The 22,360-nt window shown below is 40.5% G+C and overlaps 1 protein-coding gene across 3 annotated transcripts in view; it reads right to left on the reverse strand.

The window, feature by feature from the left end:
* Positions 1 to 2,245: 2,245 nt before the first annotated feature.
* The window catches only part of ZSWIM6 (zinc finger SWIM-type containing 6), a 115,766-nt gene continuing 95,651 nt past the window's right edge, over positions 2,246 to 22,360 (reverse strand). For all 3 annotated transcript variants that reach the window (XM_075739399.1, XM_075739398.1, XM_075739397.1), the window contains 5 exons: positions 19,377 to 19,512; positions 13,312 to 13,469; positions 12,617 to 12,780; positions 7,136 to 7,217; positions 2,246 to 4,844 (listed from right to left, as the gene is read on the reverse strand). In XM_075739399.1, coding sequence (XP_075595514.1) covers positions 3,982 to 4,844; positions 7,136 to 7,217; positions 12,617 to 12,780; positions 13,312 to 13,469; positions 19,377 to 19,512 — 1,403 coding nt within the window. In that variant the 3' untranslated portion in view covers positions 2,246 to 3,981. The remainder of the gene's footprint in view (positions 4,845 to 7,135; positions 7,218 to 12,616; positions 12,781 to 13,311; positions 13,470 to 19,376; positions 19,513 to 22,360) is intronic.

Raw genomic sequence — 22,360 nt, forward strand, 5'->3', positions numbered from 1 at the left:
GCAAGAACTGTTATCAGTCATCCAAAGCACCACTTGCACCTATTAGGAGATGCACTGTCTTGAAAGAGCTCCATCTGTTCTAGTAGACAACCACAGTGAAATACAGTCCCAGTCTTCTCCTTTGCAGCTCTGGCCTCAGAATATTACCTGCAATTTTTCCCAAAAAATCTAATATATCCTTTTTCAAGTACATGCAATCCACATTTAGCTCCACTATCTTTTAAGACGTGAAGTACACCGAGGGAAGCCATCTTGGATTTTAGTTGCACCTTAAAGTCTGAGTCTCCCATATGTACCGTTGTTTCTCTTTTTCAGGCTGAAAAGTTACGCAGTTTTCTCTAGTGGGAAAACTGGATGTAAATATGAAATGTTGAAACACTAAAAGCTAAACAAAGGTAATGTAATTTGGGTAAGGAAAAATCTGACTTCTGTTCTGACCGAATCAATAAAGGAAATCTGAAAACAAGCCTACGTGTAAAAGACAGTTTCTTGGGCTGCAAGACAGTCTCATAATACAGAATTAGTATCATGTCTTTCAGGATTTCACTCAACTTACCAAAAGAATGAAGATTCAGTGGTGACCTATGATATGGAAGAATCATGCTCAGTTCCCTTCACTACTGAATAGCAATCCCAGACGTAAAAAAAAAGTTATTTAAAGGAGTATTGAAAAGCACTTAGACACTTGGAGACAATGACAGCAGTGGTGTTCAGTTGTATCTCTCAAATATATAGCTCTGAAGAAAAGATAAGAATTTGAGACATTGTATTTTGACTAGGCTTCCTTATGCTTCAGAATTAATTACATTATGTAGTTTTAGAAATTATAGAAATATTTGAACAGTTTTCACCAAAATAGCCCTCAGGCTTTTTTTTTTGTGGAATCTCATTCCTGGGTTCTTCCTACCTCCACAAAACAAGAGCAGTACATATCTAGACACGTTCAATAGAGAGATCAGCCAAGCCTCTGTTGGTTCTCGAGGGCTTTTGACATGGAGTGAACTGCGTTGTGCAGCACCACTGCTGACACAGAAGAGATTTGACTCAGTCATGAAAACAAGCCAAATATTCTTCTTTCAGAAATGATGGAAGTTTAAGCCATTGTGCTCATCAAAAGCAGGTGGCAGCCATCAGGACTCTGGTCTTCAAATGGGTTTCAGTTTTGCAATCTACATAAAACAAAATATCCTTAATACTGAATTATTTGTAAGAGGCAAAAAACCCCAATAAACCCACAACCCCAAAATCACACAAACCCTATTACAGAATGAAGTATCCCTCTTGTTCCTTACTGTCTGTAGCAGAAAATTCATCTAGGACAAAGTAACAAAGCAAAAATGTAATAAGGATTCAATACTTGGAAGGGATAGAAGTCACAGAGGATACAGAAGGTTAGAACTATTAGGTCAGGACAACTCAGCTGTTAGCAAGGCTTGGTAAAGACTCATATTTTACATGACAAGTTGTGCAAAGATTCAGACCTTTTTCTCCATCTTCCAGTGGGGACACAAACCTCACTGTGAGGGTTCATGGTTATACCGGCGTCTCTGACAGCTGCTTGCTGCATGCTAATTCTCTTTTCAGCTGAAGACACTAAAAAGAAAGTGAAGGTGTTTGGATCATGGATCCTATAGTCAAATATGACATCATGTAACAGTCTTAAGTTGATAAAGATTTTGGTAAAGCAGAAAGTTCCTCTTCAATTTTCAAGGATGTCATAGCCCATTCTTCACTGAGGGCTGGAAAACTCACACAACTCCTACACAGCAAAGGCTCCAAAAAAGCAGAAATGTTGGCTACCAGCTGGTGAGCAAGAACTTCATGCTGGATGGAATGAGCTGCATGGCCCAAAAGACTTCAGAAAAGCCAATCCAAGAACAGCAAGAACTGTTCTTGTATATATTCGCAGTACATAACTCCCTTTGTCACCCAAATAATCCACTGAGTGGAAACATACTCTACCGTCCTACCAGGGAAGTATGTCAAGGCTTACTGTTCATTGCATAAACCTTCAATCTTCTATCACAGGCAGCATTTGGTCTTCTTCACCAGGTCTTCTTCCACCAGCAACTGTGAAAACTGCCATTCCTCAGCAGATTTGAGGAGCAAAACATTTCTTTCCTGGGGTTGGTGGTCATATTACTTACCACCGTAACGCACCACTGTTGCAAGATGGGCATTTAAGATCAACGAACTATCTGTACACAATTCAACTCCAGTAACAGACATCATAAAGGAGGCAGAATCAACTTTCAAAAAACTAATTTTAATCAAAACAAAAAAATTGTTGATCATTAACAAGTTTATAAAACAGTGATTTAGTTACATAAATAAATTGATATCAGTGTATCAAATCTTAATTACTTTCAACTTCATGAGCATGTTTACATGGGTGATGAAGTACAACCTTTTTACCTATTATAATAAATAAAATGGAGAGCATGAAATAGTTTTTCTAAACAAAAATACCTACAAACATACCTCTAGCATGTTCTCTAATGAAGGGAACAAGAGACACTGGACAACTTTTGCACCAAAACAAAAACTGCTTTAAAAAGCACAAGGATACAGAACCATCAGCTAAAGTAAAGACACTATACTGTAACCAAAGTTGGTATTTAATAATATAATGAACAGTTTGGTAGTTAGATCTCCAGTTTGGTTATTTTAAAGCATTAAGACAAGGCAAGATAGAAGGCTGCTTTTGTTTGAGTAATTCTAGAGAAAATAAAATATATTAAAAAAACAAACGGAAAAGTAGAAGTCATACCTACACAACTTTCTGTCCTGCACAAAGTCAAAATACCTATGCAGAATATATATATAATATATATATATGTTATTTGTGCACAAAGGTTAGCTTATTATTAGCTCACTGCAAAGGCGTAATGTATCATGTCAATCATTTTGGAAAACATTTTGCGTTTTGTGTCAAAAAGGATATTTCTTTAAGTCTTCTAGGCTAGGAGGCACAAACCCCGATTCTGGCATACTGTATTCTTAATGCTAAGGCTTGCTGCTCTGGCTGTGTATTTTTTGTTGTCCCTCTTTACTATAGTGCCTGTTACAAGCATGTGTGTATGTGTGTATACATATATATGTATACACAGGTTGTATAAATATATATATATAAAATTTTCCCCATTAAGTATCAGTCCAACCATGCAATCCAGAAGGTGGCTCTGCATAGATGCCCAGCATATAGTTCACCACCTGAGCCAACCCTGAAGCAAGGCGCACTTTAGTCCTTCTGATAGGTTTTCTTTTTTGTTTAAAACCAAGCTACTGCAGCTTCAAGTATTTTGCATTACATAGATTTTTTTTTATAAATTAGTTAATGTTATATTTTTCAATATTCAGACATATACTATAATATATATACAGTACAATAAATGCTCTCATTCTTTTTTTAATTTTTTTGATAAATCCCTGAGAATGTATGTTGACAGTCGCTAAGTTTCCACATGCACAAGCATTGTGTGCCATGCTTCTGGATGAACAGCACTGCAAAGCCACGTGGTCAGCCTTTTAACTATTAGTATTTCACTTGTTGGTTTGTTTAAATATGCTGAAATGTAAGGATGAGTTACAAAGGAGTAAAGCTGAATCCATTCGAGGTACTTATCACAGGATGGAGGTGTTTTGTTTGGTTTTTAAAGCCATTGCAATATATGTTTGTTTTTGAGGCTGTGAACGTATACAGAAAGAACAGGAGAGCGATGTGGGCTTTTGCCACTTGACAACATATACTCAGTGTAAACCAAACCTTTTTTAACCTCTCATACAAAACAGAAAAAAGGAAAAAAAAAATAAACACACAAACTTTCACAACATGACAGTTTAGTTTGCAAACTCAATATAACTATACACATATAATACCGGTGTGGCTCTGTTTCTTTAAGTTAAAAAGGATACAAAGGCAGGCTCAAGTAAAAACAAACCACCCCTCCCACCCCCCAACCCCCCATTCACACATTTTCATCAACCAAACCGCTCACGAACCAGCATCATCAGTTTCTTTTTGCCTTTGTAGATTTGTTTTAGGTTGTCAATAAACTGTGTAAACTGGATGTGACCATCATGAGCCATTAAGAAGGTCTCTCGGGCCTTGCTGAGGAACTCTATAAACTCACTATAGTGTCGCGGGCTGATGTGAGTGAGACGTGAATGAGTTGTATTAATGTAGGCTCCGATCGTGGCATCCAAGAGTTGCCGTAAAGGGGCTTTGTCCAGTGACATGAGCTTACCAGAGTTCCTCCTTCCGTGAAGTCCCACCATGCCAGGAGTGGTCAAAGTACACCTACGCAAAATGTCTGACAGTACTGTTGCACATTTGACACTTTTGACCACCAGAGGTATTATAGCTGCTAGCTCATTTTTCCCAAGGGAGTGGCTGAGCGCACATGCCCACAGAACGTCATTAATGGCAGGGTGTGTGTCCTGATTGTAACTCAGGTTGAGATGCGTCATGGCCAAAGTGGCCAGCTTGTAGGCCCGCATGGGGTAACCACGGTGTTCCATGTATCGTGCTATAGTAAAAAGCTGCGAGTAGCTCATGCCGGTTGTAGCAGCATCTAGAACAATTTGGTAAGCAGTCTCAAAAGCTATGTGATCCTTTTCACACAAGGTCAGTGCAGAGAGGGCACAATTTTGAGGATCCTTCATGGCACACTGTAGAGCAAGCGTCCTAGCACTGCCAGCCAGCTTCTCCTGCTGATGGCAGTCCAGATGCAGACGGACAATGGTGCTGTTGGACATCACTGTTGTAGCAACAATACTAGTGGCTTCTGTTGGAGTGAAAAGTGTAAACCAGTTTTGCATGATACTATCCAGTGCATAAACACCTGGGAAGAGAAAGAAAGGATTAGCCACAATTGATAAAACCAAGCAGATACAGATGTTCACCAAGAGATTACATTTGCAGCAAAGCCTAAGAGGTTGCTAGTACATCCAAGGGGATGCACCTAAGCAAGGAGGGCTAAACCAGACAGCATGGCTGGAAAAGGACATTATAACAAAGGCTACTGTGCAAACTCTGTAGCGATCACTGATATGCAGAAAATAACAAACACACACCTGCAAAATAAGCTTTAATCTCCTGGTGTGACAACTGAGCTGTTTTACTTGTTATTTAAGACAATTTGGATAGCACCTTCTGGCTCATTTGGTCTGATCACATCACTCAAAAGCAGCCCTCATACTCAACACTTTGAAAAGACAATTTTAACTTCTTTTCTCATTGTGCATCTCAAGGCACAGTGCATGCACAAAAGAACGCGAAAGTATGCTAAACAGCTTTCTTAACAGAACATCATGGCACACCAAAAAAAAAAACCTAACCCCCACCTCCTCCCAACAGGCTTTTCAGATACATCTTCCATGAAATGTGTATGTGCTGAACATCAAGGTCCTTATTAGGGAAATACTCTGAGCAAGATGAACTACTAGATATTATCTGAAATAGGTATTTTGGTATTTTCCTCAGTATCACTTTATTCCTGGCGTGTGTGTTTGTGTGTTTGTTTGGCAGGGGGAAGAAGGGTGAAAAAGTGACTAATGAGTTCCATAAATTGAACCTTATAGCCAACTAGAGTGCCTTATTATTGCTAGAGGCAGTTTACACACATCTGTAAGCCCACCTAAACCACACCCACACGTCCTCATTTTCTCTGTAGGACTGTGATGCTTCCCGTGCACCCCTTCACCCATGTGCAACAATTCAGCATAGCCAGAGAATACAAAATCTTCATTTAAATAAACAGATTCCTTGCTTTACCATCTTGATTAAGTCTCAAGAGTACTTTGCATGACATTATAGGTTCTTTATGAGATAGTGCTATTAGAATATGTAAACTAATTTAAAGCAGTATTAAAACCAGCATTTTATTTGCCAATATGCAACTGCACAAAATAATACCCAGGCGCGAATATCTGTAAGATAGCCTCTGTAATGATTATCTTAGCAAAGACATAAAAAACAATAAAACAAAAGCATTGCACAAAAATTTGCAGACACAAACCACTTTCTGGCTGAGGGCACACAAAGGAAAGCTGTATTTTCCCATGCTACTGACAAAATTAATTTCTCAGTTAAGTGTAAAGCAAAGAATAAACTAATCCAGAGAATAAGCAGCATCAATCCTCTGAAGTTCTGAAACTCAAGAAGCATCTATGCAATGCAATCTAACTCAGAAGTATGAAAAAGGAATAAATACAGTAGGGAAACGTGCCTTCCACAAAAACCTTTAGTGACAATTACAACTGCTCCCATACCGTAAATACTTATATTGTCCCTACCACCACACTTGCTGATTTGATTTTTTTTTTTTTAACAGCTACACAGTTTTTAATGCACTCATCCCTACTTTCAGATTCTGTATCTTCATCTTCCAGATGGTAAACTGGAATACAGAAACTAAGGAACGCCTCATCAAGACACACCGGAAATCTATGGCAATGCCCAGAAATGAACAGAACATCCATGTGAGTACACTATTCTCACACTGCTGTCCTCCACGTACAAGGCTGGTTCTGCCTTAAGTGGTTAGCAATGGGTGCATTGGTGTTTGGTTTGCTTTCCTGTGCTGACAAGAGGCTTGCACAATGTCATAGTCACTTAACCAAAGATGCATTACACTCTAAGCTTGGATTTACCCAGGGACTTAAAAACCCTAACAATGAGAACCCCTTCATGAGAGCCTGTCTGCCACAGAGTAGGAGGTATCCACACCATTTCATTCACCTGTTTTTTAGTTCCTCTTCCCACAGCTGACCAGATAGCTCTCTTACCTGCCTCTCAAAGCAAGCAAAGTTGTAGCACAGTGCAACAGGCCACAACCACGAGCCTTCTCTCTACTGCAGCCTCAAACCCAAACACATCATGGAGACAACAAGGGGAAATCTGGGGTATTTCCCATGAATCTATGCACACCCCCACCTTGCGGGGGAAAGGAGTCATACTACATTACTCAATTATTGTCTCACTTGGTCTGTGCCTAAAAAAACCACTCATCATCATCATGTCTTCTCACCAAAGGAACTTTTTAGATGAACAGAAAGTGGGAGACATTTGCAGAACCTGAGTGTTGACAAGTCCTCTAAGATTAGCTGACAAGAGAAGCATCTCAGAACATACCTACTTCTGTTGCACATGTTACCAACCACCTCACCATTTCCCGCCGTCGCCAATTCAGTGTTGACAGCGTCATCCGCATCACCTATTAAAACAAATAAACTACAAATTAATCTCATTGCAAACCAAGACAATATTCCAACAAACAGGGATTTTAAGTTACTCAAATACACCAAGGTTCAAAAGGACAGTCTCTTGCCCTCTCCACCATTTCCTCTTTTTTAGCTGATATGTCAAGAGATTTGAAAAATATTGCTCAGCTATCTTGGAATAGCACGCAGAGAGTAATTCCAATTGCAGATGCTTCAAGGCTAGGGGAGAGCGACTGTTTTCTCTGTGGGGAAGGAAAAAAAATCCAAACAACTACAACAAAAAAAGCGTCCCCCCCTAAAAAACAAAAAAGGCCCAATCAATTACCAATTATTCAAATTAAATTACATCATGTCTCCTCCTTCTATGCATAGTAGTCTTTAAAGTGAAAATGTGTCAACTTTTGTTGGGCAAACTCTAATTTTTCCCTCATCTGCATTTCTTTTCAGTAACTTCAACAATACAGACAGCAGTTAGTGTATTAAGACTGGCTGCTTATTCTGCAAAGATACATATACAACTCCAGACATATCCAGGTATTATTAAGAATTGCACAGTGATGATTTTTGTCTCTGAACAAGGAGTCCCTGCAAAGAAGTTTCATTGTAAAACCATCAGTATCCCAGAAAGAGGACTCTCAGCTTCGATTGTAGTGCCCCTATTTTACATCACTTGTGGTTATTGCTTATATTGTTTCTCAAAACATGGGCAAATATGTTTATTCAGTAAAACAAACGCTGCATGGAAGTTGCATGTAAAGGTTGCTTCAGATACCTGGACAGACCCCACAGATACCTAGATGAAGAAAGCATGTAGTTTTCCCCTTACAGTATCAGTGATCATACTATGGTGTTACTATTCATAGCAATTAAAGAGCATAATAGGTCAATCATAGAGCTCTCAGTAATGATCTTCATAGGATGGTTTGGAAGGGACCTCAAAGACCACCTAGTTCCACCCCTTCTGCCATAGGCAGGGACAAGTTCCACTAGACCAAGTAGCCCAAAGCCCCATCCAACTTGGCCATGAACAATTCCAGGGAGGGGGCATCCACAGCCTCTCTGGGAAACCTGTTACACTGCCTCACCACCCTCACAGTAAAGAATTTCTTTCTAACATCTAATCTAAATCTGCCCACCTTCAGCTTGAACCCATTACCCCTTGTCCTGTCACTACACTCCCTGATAAACAGTCCCTCACCATCTTTCCTGCAGGCCCCTTCAGGTACTGGAAGGCCACAATTAGATCTCCCCAGAGCCTTCTCTTCTCCAAGCAGAACAATCCCAACTCTCTCAGCCTGTCCTCATAGGAGAGGTGCTCCAGCCCTCTCATCATCTTCGTGGCCCTCCTCTGGACTTACTCGAACAGGTCCATATCTGTCTTGTACTGGGGACCCCAAAGCTGGATGCAGTACTCCAGGTGGGGTCTCACAAGAGCAGAGTGGAGGGTCAGAACCCCCTCCCTCAACCTGCTGGTCACGCTTCTTTTGATGAGGCTCAGAATACGGTTGGCTTTCTGGGCTGCAAGTGCACATTGTCAGCTCATGTTGAGCTTTTCATCCACCTGTACCCCCAAGTCCTTCTCTTCAGGGCTGCTCGCAGTCCATTCTCTGCCCAGCCTGCAGTTCTGCTTGGTACTGCCCCTGACCCATGTGCAGGACCTTGTACTTGGCCTTGTTGAACTTCATGAGGTTTGCACAGGCCCATCTCTCAAGCCTGTCAAGGTCTCTCTGGATGGCATCCCTTCCCTCTAGTGTGTCAACAACACCAAGCTGCGCTGTCGTCAGCAAACTTGTTGAGGGTGCACTCAATCCCACTGTCCACGTCGCCGAAGATGTTAAACAGCGCCAGTCCCAATATCAACCCCTGAGGAACACCACTTGTCACTGGTCTCCGCTTTAAACATTAAACTCAACAAATGCACTCATATAAAAGCAGCATTTGTAGGAGGGTTCTCAACCCATACCCCACCCAGTCTTAAGGTGACTTCAAAGTGGCATGTAGCCCTCTCATATTTGTTACTCCGGCCACCTCCTTTAGTCCTGCACTATGGATAGGATCATTAAGACGGAAAGATTGCTGAGGAGCACAAATGCACAGATGATCTTTAAGAAGTCTGGTTATAAGCAACCATGAGTGGTTTCAAGATGGCCTGCAAATATTGCCATGTTGAGACCCTGGTGACTGGTTGTATATTGCCCAAAGTTACAAGATAAGGTCAGCTTTGTTGGCCTCAGATATTGTGGTATCATTTTAACTAAACAGTAATCTAAGTGTTAGATTGGAGAACAGCATTTTGAAAGAAAGCAAACTGATCTGTAAGGAGCATCCCAACACATTTTAAAATATGAAAATATGGCTAAGGTAAATCATGGAACCAGCCTTTGCTTGAAGTCTTTCCAGAAGAGAAACAGGTAGTCCCAAGTCAAAATGTTTGAGTGCAATTATCTTTCCTATTCTGTCCATCAAAGGGAAGGAGTCTAGGTGACTTCTTGTAATGATGCATACACAAATTGAAGGCTAACACTCTTCCATTACCCATGATGAATTTTCAGCTTCCCCCAAGTAGAGTCAATCCAAGAGAAAATACAGGGTTACAGACTGTATTCTGCTACTGGTGAGGGACGGAAAAAGGTAAAAAACCACTAGTGTGAATGACCACTTCTCTGAAAATGACTTCTTCACCGCGGTGATCTGTAAAGGATCACTGGTCACAAGAGCCTTCAAAAGCACATGTGGTGGGCATAGTAGTTCCAATGTAGGCAGTCCTAATTTGAGAGCAAAAAACAATACCATATCTACCTTCTTGACATGGAAAAATTTCTTGACAAACTATTCTGGAATTAGGTTCCTTTCATTTGATTAAACTGTCAAGTTGAGAACAGCAAGAGAGGGGCCCTTTACTCATGATAGAAAACCCAAGAATTTCAAATAAAGCATGTATTGATGTCCTGACCAAGGAGGAGCTGTTAATTTATACTGTAATTAATACTGTCACTTAATTTATACTGTAGCCAAAGAACTATTTCATTTCTGCTCAATATATTCTTGAGCTACTTCTTCATAAAAGGGAGTTTCATATCTGTCCAAGATCTGAGCTATCAATTGAAGAGACCTTCTCAACAAGCCAGGAAGTCTGCAAATGACAAGAGGCCTCTGCAAATTACATAGCTTATCTGAAAGCCAAGCTCTCTTCACATGAATATCTTTTGTCTTGACAGATTTTTACAGAATTTTTTAGTCTAGAGGAACAGAAGATCTTATCATTCACAAGAGATACAAGAAATGGCCAACCAACCATTAGCTCCCACACCAATGTGAAACTTTTTCATCACACATATTGGAAGGAGGTTTATTTATTCATTCATTCACAGGTCTGGGGGGAAAGGACACCACTTGCCAAACACATAGCAAGTGGTCACCTGCACTAACTTGCTCAGCAGTTCTGCCAGCAGTACCTGTTTGCATCTGTGCAGTAATGCTTGCACTGACGTAGCATACAACAGGCAAACAGAGGAACAGAAGCCCCTCCTGTACCTGCAGATCTTACAGTGCCTGTGCCAGCAAGGTTATGAAGGACAGAATACACCTGAGACGCTCCATGCCCATTTGGCCATGCTGATGACCTCTTTCCACAGCCAGTTTAAAAGCCTTCCCCCTGCTAAGTCACATAACACATACTGCCATTGGAAACAGGGAGAAAGAACTCAGTTCACACGTTACTCTCAAATATAGAACAATGTAAGAGGCTTTTCTATCAAAGATCCCAGTGAGAGCTGTGAAATTGTTGGTATCATCTCCTCAGCCCAACCAGGCCAACTTGTCATTGCTGTAGCTGAGGCAGAACAGTATACCTGAGGACACTGCTGTTTAGCTTACTGCATGAGGGGAGAAAGAGTTTTCTAGGGCACATAAATGTCGTAAGTAGTCAGATACTAGACAGTGAATACAGACAGTCTAATTGCCAGTTAGTTGGCGGGGGCAGGGAAGGGGGAAGCATCTGTAGGCCCCTAGAGACAATGCTGACACTAAGATTTTTGCAGGAAAAGCATTACTGTAGAAATCTACACAGCTGTGAGTTACTACCAGAAAACTGCTATGCATCTTCCTTCTAGAAAGCAAACTACCTTTAAGACTGTTAAAAACACCTTCATAAGCTTAGGACAGAAGAGTGGATGAGTTCTACACCAAAAGCCTGGGATGGAGGAGGAAGTATGGGTTCATGACATTTATTTCACTTTATCTCACTGAAGACATTCTGATGACACCATCAATCACAAACGGGTATCCATGAATACATCGATATCCAAAGTGTGCTGCTACCACTGAATGATACTTGGTGAATGCTTGAGGTGACACACAGGTCAGAGATCTTTCAAGTAAACAAAAATTTAAGGCAGAAACATACCAAGATGTGAAAGAAGAAGCAGATTTCCACAGCAACCTTGGAAATATGAAAGGCTAACAAAGCATACAGAATCTCAGCTTTCTGATGAAAGGCTTTAGCTTCTGAATGTCTAGAATAGGCAAATAGTACCTTTCTTTGGTATGAGAAGGGATATTATCTCAGTTCCTTTCCCAGAAGTCTTTGGTGCTTTGTTTACTGAAGCAAAGGTTTTCTGATCTTTGCATGGGGGTTTTTGTTGGGTTTTGGTTGTTTGTTTTGTTTTTTTTTTAAAAGAACTCCCTAAAGAGGAATGAAGAGATTTATTTTTGTTGAAATGAATGGTGTAAACTCCAAGATTCATCAGTGTAAGGCAATATTACTCCAGATACCTAAAATTTAGCTGTCTCCTTTTAGCTTGCACAGCCTCTCCTAAGACCCTGAAAACTGATTTGAGGCTCTTGCACACTTCAGGCTGAGTCCGATGCCTCTGACTGTCCCATAGCTTGTGGGGTAAAGGATTTTGATGAGGTAGAAAGGGCTGTTGTTAGCACAGTCTGCCTTAAAAACAGGTCATTATGGTTGGCCTTGGCTTTCTCTAGTAATTCAACAAGCACCTACCAAATCTCATTTAGAGGAACAGAAGGGAAGGAACGGTAAGAAACATATCAAGGCCATGCAGAAAATATAGCACATTTCTGGCAGGCAGAATAATTTTGCTTTCCAGCCAGACCTACATATACTCCTGAACTCATTGCACTGGTTCTTTCATCCCTGAACTTCTGCAGCCAGCCGCTCCCAGCTCTCTCTCCCACCCGAATGGCACAAAGGGTCTGCGTAGACCCTTGGTCTGGGTTAACCAGTCCATTTAGCTTTGCCTCAGAAAACAGGATCTGAAAACTCCAGACAAAGTCCAAAGAGGTTATGGTCCTCCATGCTTAAAAGCTCTATGCACCAACACTGGGTCAAATTCCTTTCTTCTACTGTACTAATAATGAATGAGGGAAATACCTGAAGGCCCAGCTCCAGAGAAACTTTCAGAAGAGTGATGTCTGGCAAGCTGTCCATGAGTGTTGCTATTTTAAATGCATCCTGGGCAAGTTTGAAGATGTGTGATGAGGAGTGGATATTTTTCTGGATGGATTCTAACACTGTTTCCAGCCTCCGAACATCACCTGTAAGGTGTAAACAGAATCACCAAAATGGAACAAGCTCCCAAACATCCAGAGATGCATTATAATTGAGCCAGCTGTTGCTATGCAATAGAATGATGTTTCAGTTATGCACACTTTGTTTTTAGAAACCTTTCATAATTAAATCACATATGAAGGAAAGATACAAGACAGCACAAACTCCTGTAGTGCCTGGTGGTGTTAGTGCAGTACATGGCCAAAAGTCATCCTGATTTGTGAATTTTAGAAGTCATTTGTCCACTCCTGGGTCTCTCAGTCTACGTTGCGTGTCAGAAGACCAAAAAGCTGTCTCATCAGCCTAAAAATCAAGCTCATCTGGCTACCATCTAGCTAGCTTAATTACTTTGCTAGCAAAATTAAGTGACAGGTTTAAGCCAGTTCAGTTTGTTGGACCCATTTCAAGCTCCTGTCAGACTGCAATTTGGATTTCTAAACACAAGTTTTATAATCTGTTTACCCCATGCAATATTAAAAGCATGCATTTAGTTGAGTACATAACTGACAGCAATGTACCTTTGGCTGCTGTTAGCATGGTTGACGCCAGCTCACACTGCTGGGATTCAATGTGACTTAGGGTGAACCAGCGGGGATACCGGTTTGGAACAACTGATGCAATGTGGTGCGGGCGGGACATGTCTCCTGAAGGAGCTGTAGATTCCAATACTAGCAACCTGAAATAAGGAAGAAATCCTCTTTCATTAAATCATTATTACATTAGGTTACTCATGAGCAAAACTAAAGCTGCAAGAACACTCGACTTTGTTTACAAAATGTGCTTTTTTGGTTAAAAAAAAAGATTGGAAAGCCACTTCTCTTCCTGCGGAATCTCAAAATTCCATTTGCCAAACTTGCCTACATCAGTGGGCATCTGCAGGAATTCACAGGGCAATTAAGCCACGCATTAGCCAAAGCAGCAGAGACTTTCTGCATCATGCATAGAGCTAAAGCTTTTCTCCCTGCCTTGTTTCAACCTATGAATCACAGCTCCCAGAAAGGAAAGCGGAGTTCTCCACTGTATTGAGAACACAAATATTTTTAAATATTTGGAACATACTTTCTTCATTTACAAATGCTGAAAGTAAGGGAGAGGTATATTCAACAAATCATTTGGATTATGACCCTGCAATAAATTCAGACATACAAAAAGCACATTTTACTGTTCAACTATGACTACTTTTTAAAGTCCTTAAACTTTGGTCTAGCACATTTTATAATGTGCGCCATAATCTGATGTTAGGGTCCCAAACAGCAGTGACAGAGGAAGTTTCCTTTACTTTTCTGATTCTATTTTCTAAAACTGAAGCAAAAATTTCCTTAAGAATGCATCAATCTACAACAGTCTTATTTTTATGAGAATTCATACTTAGAAGTTAATGTGTTTGCTGTTGACTACTACAACACAAGTATTGGCCTACAACAGAGACTCAGCTGATGGCCCTTACAAGACACTAAATACAACCAGTACACTAGATATTATAAAAATGCCAATGGATCACATAGGAGTGAACAAAGATAGACATTTTTATTCAGTACAATTAAGCACAGTTTCAGGACATGAAATGTTAATGAGACATCAAATGATAGTAATAAGATAATGTCCAGAAGAAAAGCCTTTCCGGTGCTTAGCTTCTTGATCAGGGTTAACATCTGAGTTCTGTTTCTACCAGCTTTCATATGCAACTGACTTTCTAGCAGGAAGTCATCTGGGAGGACAAAGGAAATTGGATCTCTTTTGTCAATAAAATTGCAGCTACTGAATATCAAAAACCAAATGCATTGTAATTTTCTGTGATGGAATATTTCTTATAGAATAAGCTCATTTAAACATAAGTTACAATTTCTTGCACTTAAATAAATACCTAAGTTAAGTAACTGGAGTGCATGTCTTTTTCCACAGTAAGGTAGTTTTAAGTTCCATCAATTTTCTGTAGGTTCCTGAAGCATAAGAATTCCCTGAGAAAGGCAATTCTGAATATATGGGAAGGTATCTAGCAGGCACATTAATACAATATACTATGTAAATAACTATCAGCAGGTCATTAACATTTTCAGACACATGTATGTGCATGCTAATATGAAAAAAAAGACTTCCTTTTTGATTTGTATCAAGTCAAATCTCTTCCCTAGTACCACTGAGACACCTCTTTATATAGCTTTACAGACAAAAATAAAATACATATAAACTCTGCAGCTGATTTTTTCCAAGCATAGAGAAAGGGTGAGGGGAGAGATGGATGCATTATTACATAGTTTCAATAAACACTAAAAATCCCAACTACCTAATGCAGAAGGGTATTATTACGTTATGAGTAACAGTAAATAGACAATGAAAGAAAGGCTGTTTTGGGGAAATCTTCTGTCACTTTGAATTCCATTGCCAGCTTCTATGTTCTTTTGCTGTGAAAAGAAATGCGGTTGTGAATTGGTGGCTTTCATGCAATTTTGGTAAGATTAGGGAACATCAGAACAAGCACAAGCAGATTTAGCATTCTCCACCTTTTTTTCTTTTTCCTCCTTTCAAACATAAATTATTTAGCTAGGTTTTAGCAAAGCCACCTTGTGATTAAACATCACCACTGAAGCCTGGCTCCCAAAGCCTGGGTGAAATTCAGGCTTAACAAGGGATCAACCAAACTAAGCCAAACATACTAGTTCAGATTCCAAGTGAGCAGTCAACTAGGTCACTGCAGATCCCCATTCTCCAAGGATCCACTCCATATGTCTTACAGCTGCAAGCAGAGAACCATGACCATCAAGGATAGCGCAACCCTGTCCTTGCAGACCCGAGGTGTAAGCATGAAAGCCTTTATGGTCTCAGCTTTCACTGATTGAGTGTTCCACACACTAAAATAGGATTCAAAAAAATGAAAAAGCAACAGATGATTTTGAACACAGAAAGGTAAAATCCTCCAGTGTTGTCATCATAGGTTATTGACATGTGTAGACTGACACTAAACAGTCAAGTCTGGAGAGCTACTAGCTGGGGTCTTGGGAAGTTAATTTCTTTAACAAATATTAAAGTGAAGAAAGAAATATGTTCCACTTCTAAAAGTATGAACAACCACATAGGTTTCTGTGCAGCACCTTTACTAATTTCCATATGAGATTTTTGTTCTTGCCAGAGCCATTTCCTTCCTGCCACGGAAGATAAGATGCTCAAGTTTTCCTCTTCTGATCCATTCAATCTCACAACTATGAGATGGACATTCAATCTTCATGTTTGCTTTCTTCTTCCCCCCTCCAGGCAGTACTAAGTTACTTTTTCACTTGGTATACATACTGGGAATCCTTTATAGACTGAACTATTGCTTTGGTACAAATGGAAAGAGGAACCAACCTTCTTCAGGAGAATATGAGAAATGCTGAGGAATGCAGACAGACATGGAATAGAAAGTGTCTAAATTTGCCATCACCACAGTTCAAGACAGAAGTCCACATTTCTGAAGAGTGCCAAATACCAAAATACAGAAAGACTGATTACTGTCTAGGGCTGAACTCTCATCTGCCATATGAAAATGATGAAAAAAGAGCTATGGAGAACAGCCCCAATTACGCTGATGTCTCCTGTGATTTTACAAGATGGAAATGAACATATAACTTTTCTTATACTTGTCTGTTTGAAAAGTAACTTATTTGGCCTGAGATGACAGCTTCACAGCAAAAGATGGCTGGAGCTACCCACGACTAAGTGGAGCGTTTATCATTTGGATCTTTCAGTGTCTTGCTTGCTTTTCCAGTTGAGAAAGGAAATTTTGGAAAAGAAGTTTTCAGTTATGATTGGTTTCTGAGGAAAGCCAAAATCCTTGTTCAAAAGGAATGGCACACTGCCGTCACATTCACTGAAGCATTCAGTGCACTGTGCAAAGCTGCTAATGGATGGCTATTCCAGCCTTTTAGCATGGTTTCAGCAGGTGAGTTTAAGGAGGAAAACTCCACACAATCTCTGAGAAACAGTTTAAGGTAGTAACTGAAAATAAATACAAGGACACAAGTCTACTTTATAAAATTGACCTTTTTTCTAAAAAAACCCAAAAACATCAAAACCAACAAACAAACTGACAAGCCCCACGCACCACATTTTACTATCTTGCTGATCTGATATGACCAGGTTTATTGATGCACTTAACTTGTGATAAAAGAAGAGAGGAGTACTCAGATGGTCCAGACAGCTTTCTATTCACATGTCTGAATGTTCTCGGTAGTTCATTAGTAATGCACTTTTGTCTTAATCTGTTTCCAAAAATGCCAATCATATGCAACAAGTACAAAAGGTCACTTTTCATGTTTCTTAAGACTCTCTCCTTAACATCCATTACTAGACACTCTTGGAGGCAAAAAAACCAGATGAAGCCTGACCTGATAGTAGCTTATGTTTTGTTCTTATGCATGCCTTCCCATTTAGTCCTTTGAACACAGAAATATTTTTCTCCCCATTTAGCTTTTTTGAGAAACCACTAAGACTTAACCTATCTGATGAAGCTAAACACTACTTACATGGATAGTATGTCCTTCAATCACTGTGCAATCATTCTTGATAATAATGACCAGGAAAAAACTTTTTTTTTTTTTTTTTTAAATATCTGGGTCTTGATTGCTCTTGTTGTCAGCCAACAACTACAAGGTTCTTGACAGCAACCAGACAACCCAAGCGGGACTAGTTTCTTCCCTGCATTGTATGTGGACAACAGATTTATTGCTGATCATTCAGGCCCTTGAAACTTCCTTCAGGTGGCTTTTCTTAGCCACCATTACCAATCTGGACTGCCTTGAGATAAAGCCAGCACACACAGCACTCCCTGAGAAACATCTTTTTTCCTGATTACTGAAGACAAATGGGATGCAAGTCAGATATTTTGTTGTCATATGACATGCTCCATTTAAATCTCAACATTCACCCAGAGGCAGGCAAGACTGCTTTGTTATGAAGCACAAGAAAAAAGTACTGGCCCTGACCATGCCATATGGTTTCAAATCTATCATTGAGAGTTAATTTATAAAGAAGGCCAGTGGAACAAATAGTCCTATTGAACAGGCTAAGACGTAGATGATCCTGAGACTGCTGTTGAGCTGCCCCTTTCCTCATTTCCTCACCAACACCATCATACCCACACACAACCACATGGGTGAGAAAGTGCACATGCTAAAGCTGCTGCTGTTTAATACAAAACCACATGGCCCAAGAGTGAGATTCTAAAAGGATTTCTAACAGAGAATGCTGTTTTACAGTTGTAGGTAAACACTAATAATTCTTCATTTATAAATTATTATACTGTAGTTACTACAGATACCAATTTCTTTTACAGATGTGTGTTGGGTTTGCATGGCAAGGTTTTGGTAGCGGGGGGGGCTACAGGGGTGGCTTCTGTGAGAAGCTGCTAGAAGCTTCCCCTGTGTCTCACAGAGCCAATGCCAGCCGGCTCCAAGACGGACCCGCCGCTGGCCAAGGCAAAGCCAATCAGCGCCTCTGTGATAACATATTTAAGAAAGAGAAAAAACAGTCAGAGAGAGCTTTTGCAGCTGGAGAGAGGAGTGAGAAGATGTAAGAAACTCTGCAGACACCAAGGTCAGTGCAGAAGGAGGGGGAGGAGGTGCTCCAGGCGCCAGAGCAGAGATTCCCCTGCAGCCCATGGTGAAGACCATGGTGAAGCAGGCTGTCCCCCTGCAGCCCATGGAGGAAGGATGAGGGGGTGTAGAGATTCCACCTGCAGCCCGGGGGGGACCCCACGCCGGGGCAGGTGGAGGCACCCAAAGGAGGCTGTGACCCTGTGGGAAGCCCACACTGGAGCAAGCTCCTGGCAGGACCTGTGGCCCCATGGAGAGAGAGAAGCCCACGCCAGAGCAGGTTTGCTGGCAGGACTTGTGACCCTGTGGGGGACCCCATGCTGGAGCAGTCTGTTCCTGAAGGGCTGCACCCCATGGAAGAGACCCACACTGAAGCAGTTCACGAAGGACTGTAGCCCGTGGGAGAGACTCACATTGGAGAAGGTCGTTAAGGACCGTCTCCCGTGAGAGGGACTCCATGCTGGAGCAGGGGAACGATGAGAGGAGTCCTCCCCCTGAGGATGAAGAAGCGGCAGAAACAACGCATGATGAACTGACCGTAACTCACATTCTCAGTCCCCCTGTGCCACTGAGGGGGGCGGAGGTTGAAGCCAGGAGTGAAGTTGAGCCCAGGAAGATGGGAGGGGTGGGGGGAGGTGTTTTAAGATTTGGTTTTATTTCTCATTGCTCTACTCTGTTTTGCTTAGTAATAAATTAGATGAATTTCCTCCCTAAGTTCAGTCTGTTTTGCTTGTGACGATAATTAGTGAATGATCTCTCCCTGTCCTTATCTTGACCCATAAGCTTTTCATTGTACTTTTTCTCCTCTGTCTAGTGAAGGAGGGGAGTGATACAGCGGCTCTGGTGGGCACCTGGCCCTCAGCCAGGGTCAACCCACCACAAGATGACAGACCCAAAATAATTTCTCCTTAAAGAATGCTTCTTTTAGAAAAAAAGACTAGGTCTTGATTACCAAGCTTTTTCCCCCTTTCACAACTGCTGCTTGTGTTCTTTCTAGACAACTCATGAATACATACCGCATGGCTCTCAGTGCAGTTTTGTATGCCAGTTCAGCATCATGAGGTAGGAGAGAGGTGAAGAGATACTTGGCAAATGTGTGCATTGGAACACTCTCTCGATGGACAACTTCACCTAAACCACTATATGGTCCAGCTGCGGGAAAGAGAAAGAGAATGTAAAGTCTTTACATACCGCTAAAGCCCAACTTCTGGACCTTTAAAAACATTCACTATACCTTTGGTTAGAATTGATATTCAGAGACAGAGTTTTCTGTAAAGTTATATTGCTGTTTTCTGTGAAATATATTACTTATATATCACATATATACAATGTATTAGAAGTATATTAAATACCATATATTCTTTGAAACAAGACAGACTGCAACTTGTATAGTACTAAGCACACTACCAGTGCACACACAAATGACAGAATGGTTCCAATGCTCCATGGGGCTCATTCAGCAAGCCTAAGGTATGCAAAAGTAGAAAATGATAATCCTAGCTTTTCCTCCATTTAGTTACATTGCGCACATGAATCCCTCTGCACTTTGTTGGTCCGTGACTGCTTTGTCACAAATCCTCCAGGGAAAAAACCCAAACAACCACACACCAAAACCAGAGTGGTTACAGTGGAAAAATGTATATCTTTAATTGAACTTATATGACCAATTACTAGAGTAGCACCTGATCCCTATTAATGTCTCAGCTGACATTAGGCATTTAAATAATCTTTTGGTCTGGACTTGGTTTCCAGAAGACTACATCCGATCTTGCACCAAAGCTGGGTTTTCGTCCATTATAGTGACATGATCTTAAAAATTGTATTTGTTGTGCCGAAACTGTCCCCTTGTTGGGGCAATGGATTTTGCCCATATTCAGTGCAGCCGGTGCAGTATTTCAACTTCATAACAGTGGCATTAAGACAACAACAGAGTTAAATGTAACTATTTCCTTCCTGAGTTCTGAATGTTCTTGATACATATGAATCTCACTTTTACATGTTTCCCTGCAAACTTACAACTGTTATTCCTGTTAACAAAAAAAACTGTGTCAAACTGCTTTCGACTTCAGTGACTAGAGGTTCAGGCATTAAATGTTGCAAGATATATAATCTTACATGAAGATTTATTGGACTGCTATTGCAGATAGCAGCCAGAAGTCCTAGAAGTTACTACTGCTTGTTCTACTAGAGACTCCAACCCACCATACTTGGATGGATGGATGACTGTGTGAGCACATTTCTCTGCTGCAGAGTCACAAGTGTCATGTAAACAGCTTCCAGTAGCATTTCACACTAACATGGCCGACTCCACACTGAAGCAGATGAGGAGAGCAGTCAAGGAGAAACAGCCAGACTGTTTCAGCAATGTTTTTTCTGACTGGTGCCTTAGCACAACATACAAAGATAAAAATCACTAGGCATGAAAAAATTCTGAGCTCCACAGGCAGGCATTTCTGAAGACTGGGACTGATTACAAAGGAAGTGTCAATGAAGATTTAGTAGGTGACAGTCTCTCAATCATTTAAAATTAAGTTGAAAGCCATTCAAAACTAGCTGGCATTGCTTCAATGAAAGAAGCCATTTCATGTATGTTTGCCTGTTGGTGGTCCAGTCAGAAACTCCGTTAGGACACTAAGAGTATAGGACAAAGCATTTATATGAAAATATATTCTACCATTAACTTAGCAGCCAAGCAAAAAATTAGAACAGATCTTGCAAAAGTCTTATATTCTGCTTTCCCACGCACTCAAATGGTAGCTACATAGAGCATGCATTAATCTGCATTAATAGCATAGAAATCAGCTTAATATTGGATTAAGCTTTCTTTATTATATCTACAGGACTTTAACTATAAAACCACAATTGATATGATTAGCATCTTAAATCACTGCAGTTTTGCCTCCATGTGAGCTGGCATTTTCTGCCTAACCTGGAGTAAACTGAAGCTATTGCAGGAAAGCCAGATTTCTCACACACAGTAATGCAAGACCATCATTGCACACTGCTCACCACAGCTGTTTTGTGGGTAGTTATATTAGCCGATTTCCTGCTATGATCATTTGTCTAATACTCTAAGAAAAAATTAAAAGAATTTCCATGATCAAAGTAATAAACTAGAATTATCAGAGAACACTTTAGAAAAATCCTGCCTTTTCCTCATAAAGTGTCCTTACCAGCAAATAGATGCAGCAAATTGATTTTTTTAATCTATAGGATCCCTGTATGGTATTTAATAGCTGGATCCAGCTAGCAGCTGTTCTTGTCCAAAGGCCATAAAGCAGCAGTACAGCCACACCATAATGGAAACTCTCCCCATGATGCAACTCCTCTGCAGTTTCAAATAGCACCATCAGTAGGTACCAAAGTCTTTAAGGATCTGGACAAAAATAGCAACTCAAAGAAACCTCAAGCACATACTGCACCTTTTCCATTAAAGAGGAAGAGACAAATGTCTTACAGAAAGAAAGCAAAATCTAACCGCTGTGCAACAGTCTTCACAACTTACCTAGAGCAGTACCACCCTCCCCACCATCCCTTGGCCAAGCACTCAAAACTTGGACCATGCCTTTGGCTAATTGGTTCCTATGAAGTTTTTTCTTCCAAAACACAGAAAGACAACCTCAGAATCCACGAGACTACTCTCTGAACATGAGGCTTAAGAGCTACATGTTAAGCCTTTTTAAAAGCTAAAGCAGAGGTTATGCACTTTTTTGTGCAGATTTTATTGCAACACATCAGCTAATTCCCAAACACAAATTGTGTGTCTTGGTCAAAATTTAGTCACAAGACTAGACCTTAAGCCTCAATATTTAACCACATATTTCAGTTTTCATATATGATACAAACTTCAGAGGCAAGTCATTTTTCCAATTCCTACAAATAAAATGCTATACTTTTGTCCCAGCAATTCTAATCGAATTTTCTGAGCTCTTCACTTGGGAATAGAAGTACAAATCTTCATACGTTTACAAAGCTGCTAGTCCTCTTTTCAGGATGCAAG

The sequence above is a fragment of the Balearica regulorum genome, chromosome Z (genome assembly GCF_011004875.1).
Source record: "Balearica regulorum gibbericeps isolate bBalReg1 chromosome Z, bBalReg1.pri, whole genome shotgun sequence".
Lineage (NCBI taxonomy): Eukaryota > Metazoa > Chordata > Aves > Gruiformes > Gruidae > Balearica > Balearica regulorum.